The 17,313-nt window shown below is 43.6% G+C and overlaps 1 protein-coding gene across 1 annotated transcript in view; it reads right to left on the bottom strand.

Annotated features, from left to right (window-relative positions):
• The window catches only part of ADGB (androglobin), a 231,390-nt gene that overhangs the window by 143,847 nt on the left and 70,230 nt on the right, over positions 1-17,313 (bottom strand). The window contains exons 7-9 of the mRNA XM_043543090.1: positions 5,215-5,301; positions 3,216-3,409; positions 41-169 (exon numbers count right to left, since the gene is read on the bottom strand). Of these exons, the coding sequence (XP_043399025.1) occupies positions 41-169; positions 3,216-3,409; positions 5,215-5,301 (410 nt within the window). The remainder of the gene's footprint in view (positions 1-40; positions 170-3,215; positions 3,410-5,214; positions 5,302-17,313) is intronic.

Here is a 17,313-nt window from a genome sequence, read left to right as displayed (position 1 = left end):
CACCCCAACTGATTACATTCTACGAGCATTTATAACTTACTCTCAGTAAAGGACTGAAGGGAACTCTGAATGTCTGTAGCAATTCGTGCAGAATGAGGTGCTGACTTGTTTTTTTCTTTTTCACCATCTCTACTTTTCTTCTTTCCAATTTCTCTTTGTTCCAGCTTATCTACCAAACAGAATAAAAACTATATATTTTCTTTTCCTTGTAATGCCTTTAAATCATGAAACCTCATTGTCTTATCAGTATTTCAGGTAAGCTTTTTAAAAGAAAAAGAGTAAAATTCTTGCTAAGTAGAATAGATTGAGAAAGCATGGTAAAGACAAAGGCTATGTCTTCATTGTCGAAAAAGGTGTGTTTTTACATCAAGACAGAAACCTCAATGTAAAAATCCTAGTGTAAACAAGGCACTTTAGTTTTTACATTAATGGAACTGATGAGGGAAAATGGGCAACCTTAATTCTGGCATTTAACTTTTGAGTGCTTGACTTTCTTTCCTTGACATAGACAGGTGTGTGTCTGTGTGTGTGTGTGTGCACGTGCACACGTGTGAGATATAGGTAGGTGTGTGTGTCTACACGTGCATGCGTGTGAGAGTGTAATTTCCCGGGTTTTTAAAAAAGCAAACAGATATTCCATCATGAGGTACCACATCATGGGTCATCAGCAAGGATGGAGCATTTAAATCCACCACACAGATCTGTGCCACTTGAACTAACAGAGTAACTGATAGCAATAGGAGGTTGTCATACTCTGTGTGGACCAGCACTCGAGGAAGATGGGACACTTTACCAGAGGGTTTGCTGACACCAGAGGAATAGTGAGACTCAGGATCCTTCAATCTATTCCAGATTCTGTAAAGAGTGTGCTTTCGTGGGCACATTCGCCTTATCTAGCCAGTTCAAGTCTCCACTTCTCAGGCTTTTAATCCCATTCCCAGTCTTCTTGCCCCCCAGTTACCCACATCCCAGATCTTAAATCTCTCTCTTTCCTCAACTGTGGTCTCTGGTCGCTCCACCCCCATGTCATTGATCCCTATCCCTACAGGCTCCCAGTTCCAATCTTACTTGCCAGATTCCTCATCCGATCTCGGGCTCTCCCCACCTCCATTGCCCTCAGCTCCTTGGTCACTCTCTTTGCCCAGTCAGTCCCAGTTTTCCATCCCCACCCTCGGTCCTCATCAGATCCGTTTCCACTGACTACTGCCTCTGAGTCTCCACCCAATTCTGGACCCTGCTTCCACTCCCAGTCTCCTTGTCTAGACTCCAGTCCTCTCCTCCCCCAAGTCGCCACAGACTCCTTATCCCAATCAACTTCATCTGCTCCCTTCCCACAGGTCTGGCTCTTGACTTCTCTGCAATTGACTCAGGCAGCTTCATTCCCCACGCTACCTGGATCAAGCAGGGTGATCAGAAGTCACTCTAGCTACAGTCCAGCTAGGCAGCTACTTAGGGTGATAGATTTCTGGACTGCTGCATATAAGTGCAGAATTGGCCCAGCTACTCCTCTGTCATCACGGAAGAGCAACTGGGCCAAACCTGACTGATTCAACTGTTTTGGCCCGAATTTTCCAAAACAGTTCAGCATGAGGCACAAACCCAGCAGGAAAATTTCATCCAAACGGTTAAAGTTTGCCAAAAATATAAACAACTTGAAACATGGTGGTTATAATGGGAGTTATCAAACAACCTTAATTACAGATGATCCTATCTACCCCATCTATAATAATAATATCAATATGGAAGAGTTGGTCTCAGAGGTTAATACCCTATTTCCATCACTGATACAAATCTGAGACTTCAGAAACTTTGCACTTTGAATTTTCAAAAGCAAATCATTTAAAAAATAAGTAATATATTTAAAGGGTAAGAATCTCTGTTGAACCTCTAAGAGGCACAGTACAGAACTCACAGCTAAGGGGGGGAAGGACTGAAATGGCTTGAAGCCAGTGCTGTGTCCTCCTGATTACCAGCTGTTTCAAGGGCTGGAGTGGTCCCTGTTGTAATTTAGATAGGGGCTATGTTACAGCAGCCTCCGTGGGCTGCCCTACAGCTGACAGTGCTGCTCAGGATCTCTGCAACCCTATGCCCTCAATCCTGCCTCTGGAACAACTGTGAAGCTTCCTATGTCAAGGCTGGAGAGAGGGTCCTCAGAAGCCACCTTAGGCTATTTTCCACAGTTCCTGCACAATTGGAATTCTCCTCCGGCTAGATCCAGGGCTTTTCAAGTTCCTTGGCTTTACATCATTCTGGCTCTTTTACTCAGTTCACAGGGACCAGAGAGGGGCTAACTCAGGATCTCACCCAGTATCTTTAAGTTTAAGTTAGGGTAGGCAGTGAACACAGGATTCAGTCTATAGCTTGTGCTTTCTTATACAGAGTTGTTGCAGAACTACACATATGTTGTATTGTAAAAACTGAAGCTAAAAGAAATAAGCATGAGAGCTAAACATTGCAGAATGACATTGTGGAATAAGTGCATTAGATAAGTAATGTTCCAGGTTTATTATTTAAATTCAAATGGGATTTTAAGGAAAATTGAATTCCAGAAATGTTAAATATATTAACTCGCCCTCAATACCATGAATAGAAAAGTTAGTTGCATTTTGATTTAAACCTGTATGAACAGTTATTTATATACACTCACATGTTCACAAAGATATACACAAAAACACTTCTATCTTCCTTTCCTACTTTAAAAAATAAACAAAAACACTTTTGAAATTGCATGTTTGTGTTAATTTTAGTTTTCTGAGCTCCTTACAAGTAATCACCACCTTGTAACATCCATTATGAAATAGATACTAATGACAAGCTCTTTTTGGTCAGAATTATGCTTGGCCAATCACCTTAGGGCAAATTGTAACCTATATACTTGTTTCTTTCTACAAGGAATACGTTTCTATGGAAATGTCGATGTGCAAAACAGTGGAACATACTGTTCTCCCACAAATGAATTAAAGGGAAAAGGTACTTCAAAAAATTAGCCCCAAACCCTGCTACCACTATGGTCAACAGTTAAAACTAGACTTACTCTGGATTTATACTGGTGTCACCAACAACAGAATTTGGTCCAGTGACTTCAATGGGAGCAAGACTGGGCCTATAGAGTAGCATACAGTGTAATGAAGTAGGATGTGCTTGAATGCTGAGCATTATGTCAACTTTGTCTATCTTCAATGTGAAATGTTTTTATTGTGTCTGGAGTTTCCTACCTCTGCCAATTTTCTCAGCCTTCTCCGCTTGCTTACTGGCAACTGGAATTTCATTTTTTAACTCAGGCCCTTTCGTCTCTTTAGCCTTCATATCTGAAGGAGGATTTTTCAGTTCAGGAGTTGTCTCATTTGGTAGCTTAAATTCTGGCACTATGTCTTTTAAAAAGATCCAAACTTTATCCAAATATCCAGGCCTTAAAAAATACATACAATACATCAACATTACTTATATTTGCTACAGAATAAGGCTTTCTGCTCTGAATCTGACAATTTGGAAAAGTAACTGTATTATTTCAGGTAACAAGCACACTGCTCTATTTATATGTTTTCATGTATAATCATTAGAAAAACAACAAGAGTTGGCAAGAACAGGGTTTGTGTTAGGCATTATAGACAGACTGGTTAGTGGAGCTAGCACATCAAGAAATAGCGACCCATCCTGTGCTCACGCTTGTTAGGAGAGACTGCTGTGAAAGACCCCGATACTTTACAACTAATGGGGAAATCTTTGGTAGATCATTCTGCAACACTAGAATGATAATGTAGGATCTTAAACTGAGACATAGAGTAAACATCTTAATAACTAAATCCTGATTTTGTAAAAAGAAACACCCCTCCAAAGGTCCTTCTAGACTCTCCTATTCACCTCAATATAACCAGCTCCAACACCTTCTCCCCATGGATTCCAACAAAGACTTTCTAACAGTCCTTTGATATGATGGCTACTGTTGTGCTGGTTCCGCATAGGGGATCCTTGCATCCAGAAATAAAGTAAAATCTGATCAGCTGGGGTGTGTGTGTTGGGGAGGGGGAGGAGGGAAAACGGGGGTGGGGGACGGAGATGGACCTGAACAGACCCCGACAGTAACTGCATGAAAAACTTAAAACCATGTCCCTGAACAGTTGATTGTGCAACAAGCTGTAGCCAGCTCTGTGTTACTGCACTCAGCAACAGTGTAGTACTCACTCTTTTCCTATTTGCGAAACAAAAAAACAAAAAATAATATTTAGGGTCAGATTTGCAGACACTGACTTTCATTGAAGCAGTAGTAAATTGCGGATGCAATATGGCCCCTGTAATTTAGGTCATTTGGATGTCTAAATTCCTGATCTGCAGGCATATTCTGGGGCTTAGACATCTAAGTAACCTAAATTGCAAGCACAAGTAGGAGCCCGAAATAAGGCCAGACTGAAATTTTGGCCCATTATGTAACTATTTACTATTGGAATATTAGTCCATTTAATGTTTAACTATTTCTTTTAAAATACATTCACCAAAAGGCCACAAGTTGCAAAAGTACTATTTCTTCTACAAACGGAGCCTTCTACACCATATATTCCAATCAACCACTCAAAAAAAAGAGGATGTCAGACTAACTCCCTGTTGCACTGGCTGTTCAGAATGGACTTGAAAATGAGCTATCAGGGAGAGATGGCTGAGAGACTCGGAGCAAGAGTGTTATTAAATGAAGTTTAGTATGACTGTTTGGCTTGAAATAAAAGTAAACAAGTTGCATCAGCTTGGAAATGTGACAAGAGCAGTCAATTGAACTCAACCTCTTTGTTTCTATTTACACATAGGATTTCCTGTGTTTTCTACAGTAAATTCTTATACAAAGTGATGCTACTATATTTTAAAATAATCTTTGCCTGTCGTATATCAGAATAAAACTAGACCCCCCTAGCAAATTGGACTGTTTTCATTGCTGGGTTCAATATGAGTTAAAAAGTGTAACTATGTAAAAAAGAAACATCAACAGCTCTAACCTTGGTAATAGCTTCACAAGTGTCAGAAGTGTTTGCAGACATAAAGTTAGCAAAATTCTTCAGGGACTGCAAGCTTCTAACCTCCAAAGTCTTTAAACACACATCTCTCCGCTTACTAGAGTTAAAAACCTGACCTTTCATAAATTGATTTTGATTGATTTTTAAGGCCCACATCTCAGTTCATCTAGGCTCTCTGAAAAATAGTATTTAATTGTTTAACAGAAGAACTCACTGGAGAGGAATAACTTCTGGTATCCATCCAGTAAGTGCATGGAGAATTGTGAATTCCTCCAGCTCTCGTTTTCCAACTTCATGTATACTACAAGAAATTCAAATATTAAAATATTTATAGTTAAGTAGAGCCTGATACAACTCCCATGAAAGTCAATAGTCAACAATAAGGTTAGATGAGACATATAGAGATTAGCAAATTACTGTAAGACAAGCTATCAACACACAGAGCAGTTATGGATGTTCTTGAATCCATTGCTGCTAAAGATCTCCCCGTTGAAATTTCAACATTTTCAGCTTCATTGGCTGCAGCTCATTCTCCTTTAAATTTACTGAAAGTGTATAATACACCCTTTTAAGAAAATCTTCTACTACAATTAACACTTTCTTTTTGCAATGTCACATGACAGTAATTAGATAATGAAAGAAAACTGGAAACCAAAAGGTTATCTGAAGTTCGTTATAAATAAAATTTCTGATCTCTCTACCAACTTATAAATGCCACACAAAATTAACTTTCACATATATGTCTCTTTGCTGGGTTCTCAGACCTCAGTCTTATGTCCTCTAAACTTATATTTAATTAAACTAAAGGTAAAATGTTTAAAAGTACCTGTTACTCATAAGCATAAAATCTCTTTTGAAAATGGAACTTAGGCTTCTAAGTCACTAATCAGCTTTTGAAAATTTCAGCCTAGACTTTTTTTTGTTCGTTTTTTTAACTCTCATAACAAATGTTGCAGTATACTAGAAAAAAGAACTCACTTAGGTGTAGGCAAAGAACATGATTCAACTGTTGAAATTCTGGAGATACAATTGCTCGCAGAGAGCCAGATTCTGGCGCGGGGTACATCCCCTCTCCCAACCCCACTACCACCCTGGAACAGGAGGGGACTTGAGAGGCAAGCTGTGTCTGAGCCACAGTCTGCTTCCCAGGTTGATCCTGGGCAGTGCTACACCATGCTGCTTAATATGTGAAAAAATCATGACTAAACCCTAATTATCAATATTTTGTGATGCTCTATTTTTCTATACTGCATCTTTGTAGGTTTTATTTTTTATTCCAAGTATCTCTAAATTACATTTTTTGATAAATATTAGCAAACATATCTTCTACATGTTTTTATACTTAGTTGTCTCTATTATGTTTATTTTTGTAAAGATTTGATATAGTCGGATTCCTTAATTTTGTCTTTTATAAGAATGCATACCGGTAATTATTTCAAAAGTTGAACACTAAATGGAAAGGCCCAGCAAGGAGTCAAAGAATGTCCAGTATATCATTCATGAACTATGAAAATCTTTCTGAACTGATAACTTAAGTGACTGGCAAACCTTATGTTTGAAATATGCAGGATGTGACCCTCTCTGTCAAAAAATATATCCACTAGACTGCAACAGAAATAAATACTGCAGTTTAAACTTGGCCTCTTCAGAATCCACTCTCCAGCTCCACTATTTTTCTTTCCTTTCCCTAATCAAAAGTCCTAATCTTTTTTTAAAAGGTCACTCTCAAGAAAATCTTGACCTAATAAAATACACTACTCATTCTCAGAGCAGAATTTTAAAATTTACAACTTATTGCTAAATATAACCTCCCTTTTAAAAAAGTGAACATATATGTTTGTTTATATTGTTACAAATGAAAACCCATCCTTGATTCTATTTTTTTCTTCTCTGTTTTAGCAGTAGACTAAGGCTATGTCTACCCTAAGTTGACTTAGGTTATGTTGGCAATCCTCCACCGCTGTAATTAAACCGCTGGTGCACGTCTACACAATGCTCCTTGTGATGGCGTAGCGTGTCCACAGTTGGTGCTCTTGCATCAACAAACAGAGCAGTGCCCCTGTGTGTAACTATCCCATTGTGCAACTTGCCATCATCTGCCACTGGGTGGTCTGGGAAAGGATTGCAGTGCATCTTGGGGGTAGGGTCAGCATTCTATCACCCCACAGTTTTCTTCGTCCCATCACTCCATGGGCTTCCTACTATGTTTTGCACTGCTTTTCAACAGCCCCTGTAAATTGTGTCAGAGTAGCAGCCGTGTTAGTCTGTATTCACAAAAAGAAAAGGAGTACTAGTGGCACCTTAGAGACTAAATTGGTTAATCTCTAAGGTGCCACTAGTACTCCTTTTCTTTTTGTAAATTGTGTGTCCGCCATCTCTGTCTAAAAGCCTGGATCCTGAGTCTGTCTTGTCACAAACAGCTGCAGCGGCACAGGAGCCAGCAAACAGAGCTGTAAACAGGGGAGTCTGAGTGGGAGTTTGAAAGGAGAGTTGCGGGGGGGGGGGGGGGGGGGGGGAGACTAAGAGCCAGGTAAAGGAACAGACAGGCTAGTGAAGTGAGTGTGTGGTGTTCTGGCAGTGTTTTCGTACTCGTTGGGGGTTTGTTTTGCAGTGGGTGGGTGTTTTGGTGTGGTTTGGTTTGTGTTTCCCAGACTAACAGGACTTAGGTGAGAAAGCTATGACAGACACAGAGGCAGCAGTGGTAGTGACCCAAGTAGCGGAAGACACAATGAAGATGACTGGATGTAGAAGCTGTGGCATGTATATGATCCTGCAGGGGGTAGCTGAAAAGAATTTCATCTGCATGAAGTGCCGCCTGATAGAGTTGATGGAAGAGAAGATCGTAGGTTTGGAGATGCAGGTGGAGACTCTGGTTGAGTTTAGAAGGGGGCTGAGCGGATGATGGAGCAAAGACATGAGGAGGCTGAAGGGAAAAGCTCAGACTTACAGATGGAAGCAGGACCGAAGAACTCTGAGGGGATATTGCTGGGTGAGGAAAGTGGACAGTAGAAGCATGTGACTAAGAGAACCAGGCAGACGAAAAGACGGGGCAGTGAAGGAGAAATAGAGCTCAGGAACAGGTTTGCGGAGTTGGAAAATGAAGAAGGCGCACAGCAGGTGGTCACTGAAGGTGAGAGGGCAAGGAAAAAGAGAAGAGCAGACAGTCCTATTGGAAGAGGGCAAAAGTCAATGGAGATAACACCACCAAATATGAGCCCCAGGAGGATACGGGATGGGTTGCAGAGGATTGCAAGGGACAATAGGAATCGAGAGGACTTGCGGCCAGATGAAACAGAGGATAGACTGGAGAATTGCACCATCGCCAGGAAAAGGCAGGTCTACGTGATTGGGGACTCATTACTGAGAAGAATAGACAGGCCTGTAACAAGAGCTGATCCAGACAACAAAAGAGTGTGCTGTCTGCCGGATGCTAGGATACGGGATGTGGACCTGAGGCTGAAGAGGATCCTAATGGGAGTGGGAAAGATTCCACTGATTATCCTTCATGTGGGAACAAATGATATGGCTAGATTCTCACTGGAACGTATCAAGGGAGACTATGCCAGGCTAAAGAAAAGCAAGGCTCAGGTGATCTTCAGTGGGATTCTGCCTGTTCCTAGAGAAGGGCAACAAAGGTGTGACAAGATTATGATGCTCAACAGCTGGCTCAGGCAGTGGTGCTACAAGGAGGGCTTTGGGATGTATAGCCATTGGGAAGCATTCATGGACAGAGGACTGTTCTCTCGGGATGGACTTCACCTCAGTAGGGAAGAAAATAGACTTCTAGGATGGAAGATGGCAGAACTGATCAAGAGAGCTTTAAGCTAGGAATTCGGGGGAGATGGTTGGGAGATGTCAAGGTAATCTCCACGCCAATTATCCTCTTTGAGAGGGAAGAAAACGAAGAAAGAAAGGATAGGGTAGGAGAATGGATATAAGGAGGAAGGGCAGTGTACATACCAATCTAGTAGGTAATATTGGCGGTAGAATGTCTGTGCCCAATCGGTTAAAGAATGTGAGCGAAGCCAAACAGCAAAAATTAAGATGTTTATACACTAATGCGAGGAGCCTAGGTAACAAAATGGAGGAACTAGAGTTACTAGTGCAGGAAGTGAAACCAGATATTATAGGGATAACAGAAACATAGTGGAATAGTAGTCATGACTGGAGTACGGGTATTGAAGGGTATGTGCTGTTTAGGAAAGACAGAAATAAAGGCAAAGGTGGTGGAGTAGCATTGTATATCAATGATGAGGTATCAGAGTAACAGCCGTGTTAGTCTGTATTCACAAAAAGAAAAGGAGTACTTGTGGCACCTTAGAGACTAACCAATTTATTTGAGCAAAATAAGCTTTCGTGAGCTACAGCTCACTTCATCGGATGCATACTGTGGAAAGTATAGAAGATCTTTTTATAAACACAAAGCATGAAAAAATGGGAGTTTACCACTACAAAAGGTTTTCTCTCCCCACACCCCATTCTCCTGCTGGTAATAGCTTATCTAAAGTGATCACTCTCCTTACAATGTGTATGATAATCAAGGTGGGCCATTTCCAGCACAAATCCAGGGTTTAACAAGAACGTCTGGGGGGGGGGTAGGAAAAAACAAGGGGAAATAGGTTACCTTGCATAATGACTTAACCACTCCCAGTCTCTATTCAAGCCTAAGTTAATTGTATTCAATTTGCAAATGAATTCCAATTCAACAGTCTCTCGCTGGAGTCTGGTTTTGAAGTTTTTTTGTTGTAATATCGCAACTTTCATGTCTGTAATCGCGTGACCAGAGAGACTGAAGTGTTCTCCGACTGGTTTATGAATGTTATAATTCTTGACATCTGATTTGTGTCCATTTATTCTTTTACGTAGAGATTGTCCAGTTTGACCAATGTACATGGCAGAGGGGCATTGCTGGCACATGATGGCATATATCACATTGGTGGATGTGCAGGTGAACGAGCCTCTGGTAGTGTGGCTGATGTTATTAGGCCCTGTGATGGTGTCCCCTGAATAGATATGTGGGCACAGTTGGCAACGGGCTTTGTTGCCATTTCCAGCACAAATCCAGGTTTTCTCCTCCCCCCCCCCCCCCCAAACCCACTCTCCTGTTGGTAATAGCTTAAGTTAATAGTAATTAACTTAGGCTTGAATAGAGACTGGGAGTGGCTAAGTCATTATGCAAGGTAACCTATTTCCCCTTGTTTTTTCATACCCCCCCCCCCACTGTTCCTCAGACGTTCTTGTTAAACCCTGGATTTGTGCTGGAAATGGCCCACCTTGATTATCATACACATTGTAAGGAGAGTGATCACTTTAGATAAGCTATTACCAACAGGAGAGTGGGTTTGTGGGGGGGAGAAAACCTGGATTTGTGCTGGAAATGGCCCAACTTGATTATCATACACATTGTAAGGAGAGTGATCACTTTAGATAAGCTATTACCAGCAGGAGAGTGGGGTGGGGGGAGAGAAAACCTTTTGTAGTGGTAAACTCCCATTTTTTCATGCTTTGTGTTTATAAAAAGATCTTCTATACTTTCCATAGTATGCATCCGATGAAGTGAGCTGTAGCTCACGAAAGCTTATGCTCAAATAAATTGGTTAGTCTCTAAGGTGCCACAAGTACTCCTTTTCTTAATGATGAGGTAGACTGTAAAGAAATAAGAAGCGATGGAATGGATAAGACAGAGTCTGTCTGGGCAAAAATCACATTGGGGAAGAAAGCTATGAGAGCCTGCCCTGGGATAGTGCTTGGGGTGTGCTATACACAGCCGGGATCCGATGCGGATACGGATAGAGACCTCTTTAATGTTTTTAAAGAAGTAAATATTAATGGGAATTGTGTGATCACGGGAGACTTTAACTTCCCAGATATAGACTGGAGGACAAGTGCTAGTAATAATAATAGGGCTCAGATTTTCCTGGATACGATATCTGATGGATTCCTTCACCAAGTAGTTGCTGAACCGACAAGAGAGGATGCCATTTTAGATTTGGTTTTGGTGAGCAGTGAGGACCTCATAGAAGAAATGATTGTAGGGGACAACCTTGGTTCGAGTAACCATGAGCTAATTCAGTTCAAACTAAATGGAAGGGTAAACAAAAGTAGATCTGTGATTAGGGGTTTTGATTTCAAAAAGGCTAACTTTAAAAAAGTTAAGGAAATTAGTTAGGGAAGTGGATTGGACTGAAAAACTTGTGGATCTAAAGGTGGAGGAGGCCTGGAATTGCTTCAAGTCAAAGTTGCAGAAGCTATCAGAAGCCTGCATCCCAAGAAAGGGGAAAAAATTCATAGGCAGGAGTTGTAGACCAAACTGGATGAGCAAGCATCTCAGAGAGGTGATTAAGAAAAAGCAGAAAGCCTACAAGGAGTGGAAGATGGGAGGGATTAGCAAGGAAAGCTACCTTACTAAGGTCAGAATTCAGAGTAACAGCCGTGTTAGTCTGTATTCGTAAAAAGAAAAGGAGTACTTGTGGCACCTTAGAGACTAACCAGTTTATTTGAGCATGAGCTTTCGTTAGCTACAGCTCACTTCATCGGATGCATAGCATATCGTGGAAACTGCAGAAGACATTATATACACACAGAGACCATGAAACAAAACTTCCTCCCACCCCACTCTCCTGCTGATGGATCGTGTGGTGTGGTCAGGGTCACTTGTAGAAAGTGGTGTTGGAGAGCTGCCGAGCAGCCTCTTGTTCATATTCCGACCTATTCATGATGACAACAGCACCTCCGACTCAAGGAATATTTCCAAAATACCTCTGAACAACATAATGATCCACAGAGGCCTGCCTACCAACATTACAAAAAGAAGGATTCTAGGTGGACTCCTCCTGAAGGTCGAAACAGCAGACTGGACTTCTACATAGAGTGCTTCCGCCGACGTGCACGGGCTGAAATTGTGGAAAAGCAGCATCACTTGCCCCATAACCTCAGCCGTGCGGAACACAATGCCATCCACAGCCTCAGAAACAACTCTGACATCATAATCAAAAAGGCTGACAAAGGAGGTGCTGTTGTCATCATGAATAGGTCGGAATATGAACAAGAGGCTGCTCGGCAGCTCTCCAACACCACTTTCTACAAGCCATTACCCTCTGATCCCACTGAGAGTTACCAAAAGCATCTACAGCATTTGCTCAAGAAACTTCCTGAAAAAGCACAAGATCAAATCCGCACAGACACACCCCTGGAACCCCGACCTGGGATATTCTATCTACTACCCAAGATCCATAAACCTGGAAATCCTGGGCGCCCCATCATCTCAGGCATTGGCACCCTGACAGCAGGATTGTCCGGCTATGTAGACTCACTCCTCAGGCCCTATGCTACCAGCACTCCCAGCTACCTTCGAGACACCACTGACTTCCTGAGGAAACTACAATCCATTGGTGATCTTCCTGATAACACCATCCTGGCCACTATGGATGTAGAAGCCCTCTACACCAACATTCCACACAAAGATGGACTACAAGCCATCAAGAACACTATCCCCAATAATGTCACGGCTAACCTGGTGGCTGAACTTTGTGACTTTGTCCTTACCCATAACTATTTTACATTTGGGGACAATGTATACCTTCAGATCAGCGGCACTGCTATGGGTACCCACATGGCCCCACAGTATGCCAACATTTTTATGGCTGATTTAGAACAACGCTTCCTCAGCTCTCGTCCCCTAACGCCCCTACTTTACTTGCGCTATATTGATGACATCTTCATCATCTGGACCCATGGAAAAGAAGCCCTTGAGGAATTCCACCATGATTTCAACAATTTCCATCCCACCATCAACCTCAGCCTGGTCCAGTCCACACAAGAGATCCACTTCCTGGACACTACAGTGCTAATAAACGATGGTCACATCAACACCACCCTATATCGGAAACCTACTGACCGCTATTCCTACCTACATGCCTCCAGCTTTCACCCTGACCACACCACACGATCCATCGTCTACAGCCAAGCTCTGCGATACAACCGCATTTGCTCCAACCCCTCAGACAGAGACAAACACCTACAAGATCTCTATCAAGCATTCTTACAACTACAATACCCACCTGCGGAAGTGAAGAAACAGATTGATAGAGCCAGAAGAGTTCCCAGAAGTCACCTACTACAGGACAGGCCTAACAAAGAAAATAACAGAACGCCACTAGCCGTCACCTTCAGCCCCCAACTAAAACCCCTCCAACGCATTATTAAGGATCTACAACCTATCCTGAAGGATGACCCAACACTCTCACAAATCTTGGGAGAAAGGCCAGTCCTTGCCTACAGACAGCCCCCCAACCTGAAGCGAATACTCACCAACAACCACATACCACACAACAGAACCACTAACCCAGGAACCTATCCTTGCAAGAAAGCCCGTTGCCAACTGTGCCCACATATCTATTCAGGGGACACCATCACAGGGCCTAACAACATCAGCCACACTATCAGAGGCTCGTTCACCTGCACATCCAGAAATGTGATATATGCCATCATGTGCCAGCAATGCCCCTCTGCCATGTACATTGGTCAAACTGGACAGTCTCTACGTAAAAGAATAAATGGACACAAATCAGATGTTAAGAATTATAACATTCATAAACCAGTCGGAGAACACTTCAATCTCTCTGGTCACGCAATCACAGACATGAGGGTCGCTATCTTAAAGCAAAAGAACTTCAAATCCAGACTCCAGCGAGAAACTGCTGAATTGGAATTCATTTGCAAATTGGATACTATTAATTTGGGCTTGAATAGAGACTGGGAGTGGCTAAGTCATTATGCAAGGTAGCCTATCTCCCCTTGTTTTTTTCCTACAAACCCCCCCCAAGACGTTCTGGTTAAACTTGGATTTATGCTGGAAATGGCCCACCTTGATTGCTGTGCACATTGTAAGGAGAGTGGTCAGGAGAGTGAGTTTGTGTGTGTGGTTTTTGGAGGGGGGTGTGTATGGGGGGGGGGGGTGAGAAAATCTGGATTAGTGCTGGAAATGACCCACCTTGATTATCATGCGCATTATAAAGAGAGGTTTCATAGAATCATAGAATCATAGAATATCAGGGTTGGAAGGGACCCCAGAAGGTCATCTAGTCCAACCCCCTGCTCGAAGCAGGACCAATTCCCAGTTAAATCATCCCAGCCAGGGCTTTGTCAAGCCTGACCTTAAAAACCTCTAAGGAAGGAGATTCTACCACCTCCCTAGGTAACGCATTCCAGTGTTTCACCACCCTCTTAGTGAAAAAGTTTTTCCTAATATCCAATCTAAACCTCCCCCATTGCAACTTGAGACCATTACTCCTCGTTCTGTCATCTGCTACCATTGAGAACAGTCTAGAGCCATCCTCTTTGGAACCCCCTTTCAGGTAGTTGAAAGCAGCTATCAAATCCCCCCTCATTCTTCTCTTCTGCAGACTAAACAATCCCAGCTCCCTCAGCCTCTCCTCATAAGTCATGTGCTCTAGACCCCTAATCATTTTTGTTGCCCTTCGCTGGACTCTCTCCAATTTATCCACATCCTTCTTGTAGTGTGGGGCCCAAAACTGGACACAGTACTCCAGATGAGGCCTCACCAGTGTCGAATAGAGGGGAACGATCACGTCCCTCGATCTGCTCGCTATGCCCCTACTTATACATCCCAAAATGCCATTGGCCTTCTTGGCAACAAGGGCACACTGCTGACTCATATCCAGCTTCTCGTCCACTGTCACCCCTAGGTCCTTTTCCGCAGAACTGCTACCTAGCCATTCGGTCCCTAGTCTGTAGCGGTGCATTGGATTCTTCCATCCTAAGTGTAGGACCCTGCACTTATCCTTATTGAACCTCATCAGATTTCTTTTGGCCCAAACCTCCAATTTGTCTAGGTCCTTCTGTATCCTATCCCTCCCCTCCAGCGTATCTACCACTCCTCCCAGTTTAGTATCATCCGCAAATTTGCTGAGAGTGCAATCCACACCATCCTCCAGATCATTTATGAAGATATTGAACAAAACCGGCCCCAGGACTGACCCCTGGGGCACTCCACTTGACACCGGCTGCCAACTAGACATGGAGCCATTGATCACTACCCGTTGAGCCCGACAATCTAGCCAGCTTTCTACCCACCTTATAGTGCATTCATCCAGCCCATACTTCCTTAACTTGCTGACAAGAATACTGTGGGAGACCGTGTCAAAAGCTTTGCTAAAGTCAAGAAACAATACATCCACTGCTTTCCCTTCATCCACAGAACCAGTAATCTCATCATAAAAGGCGATTAGATTAGTCAGGCATGACCTTCCCTTGGTGAATCCATGCTGACTGTTCCTGATCACTTTCCTCTCATGTAAGTGCTTCAGGATTGATTCTTTGAGGACCTGCTCCATGATTTTTCCAGGGACTGAGGTGAGGCTGACTGGCCTGTAGTTCCCAGGATCCTCCTTCTTCCCTTTTTTAAAGATTGGCACTACATTAGCCTTTTTCCAGTCATCCGGGACTTCCCCCGTTCGCCACGAGTTTTCAAAGATAATGGCCAAGGGCTCTGCAATCACAGCCGCCAATTCCTTCAGCACTCTCGGATGCAACTCGTCCGGCCCCATGGACTTGTGCACGTCCAGCTTTTCTAAATAGTCCCTAACCACCTCTATCTCCACAGAGGGCTGGCCATCTCTTCCCCATTTTGTGATGCCCAGCGCAGCAGTCTGGGAGCTGACCTTGTTAGTGAAAACAGAGGCAAAAAAAGCATTGAGTACATTAGCTTTTTCCACATCCTCTGTCACTAGGTTGCCTCCCTCATTCAGTAAGGGGCCCACACTTTCCTTGGCTTTCTTCTTGTTGCCAACATACCTGAAGAAACCCTTCTTGTTACTCTTGACATCTCTTGCTAGCTGCAACTCCAGGTGCGATTTGGCCCTCCTGATATCTTTCCTACATGCCCGAGCAATATTTTTATACTCTTCCCTGGTCATATGTCCAATCTTCCACTTCTTGTAAGCTTCTTTTTTATGTTTAAGATCCGCTAGGATTTCACCATTAAGCCAAGCTGGTCGCCTGCCATATTTACTATTCTTTCGACTCATCGGGATGGTTTGTCCCTGTAACCTCAACAGGGATTCCTTGAAATACAGCCAGCTCTCCTGGACTCCCTTCCCCTTCATGTTAATCCCCCAGGGGATCCTGGCCATCTGTTCCCTGAGGGAGTCGAAGTCTGCTTTCCTGAAGTCCAGGGTCCGTATCCTGCTGCTTACCTTTCTTCCCTGCGTCAGGATCCTGAACTCAACCAACTCATGGTCACTGCCTCCCAGATTCCCACCCACTTTTGCTTCCCCCACTAATTCTACCCGGTTTGTGAGCAGCAGGTCAAGAAAAGCGCCCCCCCTAGTTGGCTCCCCTAGCACTTGCGCCAGGAAATTGTCCCCTACGCTTTCCAAAAACTTCCTGGATTGTCTATGCACCGCTGTATTGCTCTCCCAGCAGATATCAGGAAAATTAAAGTCACCCATGAGAATCAGGGCATGCGATCTAGTAGCTTCTGTGAGTTGCCGGAAGAAAGCCTCATCCACCTCATCCCCCTGGTCCGGTGGTCTATAGCAGACTCCCACCACTACATCACTCTTGTTGCACACACTTCTAAACTTAATCCAGAGACACTCAGGTTTTTCCACAGTTTCGTACCGGAGCTCTGAGCAGTCATACTGCTCCCTTACATACAGTGCTACTCCCCCACCGTTTCTGCCCTGCCTGTCCTTCCTGAACAGTTTATAACCATCCATGACTGTACTCCAGTCATGTGAGTTATCCCACCAAGTCTCTGTTATTCCAATCACGTCATAGTTCCTTGACATCACCAGGACCTCCAGTTCTCCCTGCTTGTTTCCAAGGCTTTGTGCATTTGTATACAAGCACTTGAGATAACCTGCTGATCGCCCCTCCTTCTCAGTATGAGGCAGGAGCCCGCCCCTCACAGACATTCCTGCCTGTGTTTCCTCCCGGTATCCCGCTTTCCCACTTACCTCAGGGCTTTGGTCTCCTTCCCCCGGTGAACCTAGTTTAAAGCCCTCCTCACTAGGTTAGCCAGCCTGCTGGCAAAGATGCTCTTCCCTCTCTTCGTAAGATGGAGCCCGTCTCTGCCCAGCACTCCTCCTTCATGGAACACCATCCCATGGTCAAAGAATCCAAAGCCTTCTCTCCGACACCACCTGCGTAGCCATTCGTTGACTTCCACGATTCGACGGTCCCTACCCAGGCCTTTTCCTTCCACGGGGAGGATGGACAAGAACACCACTTGCGCCTCCAACTCCTTTATCGTTCTTCCCAGGGCCACGTAGTCCGCAGTGATCCGCTC

This window comes from Chelonia mydas, chromosome 3 (assembly GCF_015237465.2).
Source record: "Chelonia mydas isolate rCheMyd1 chromosome 3, rCheMyd1.pri.v2, whole genome shotgun sequence".
Classification (NCBI taxonomy): Eukaryota; Metazoa; Chordata; order Testudines; family Cheloniidae; genus Chelonia; species Chelonia mydas.
This window is presented reverse-complemented; position numbering and strand designations above follow the sequence as displayed.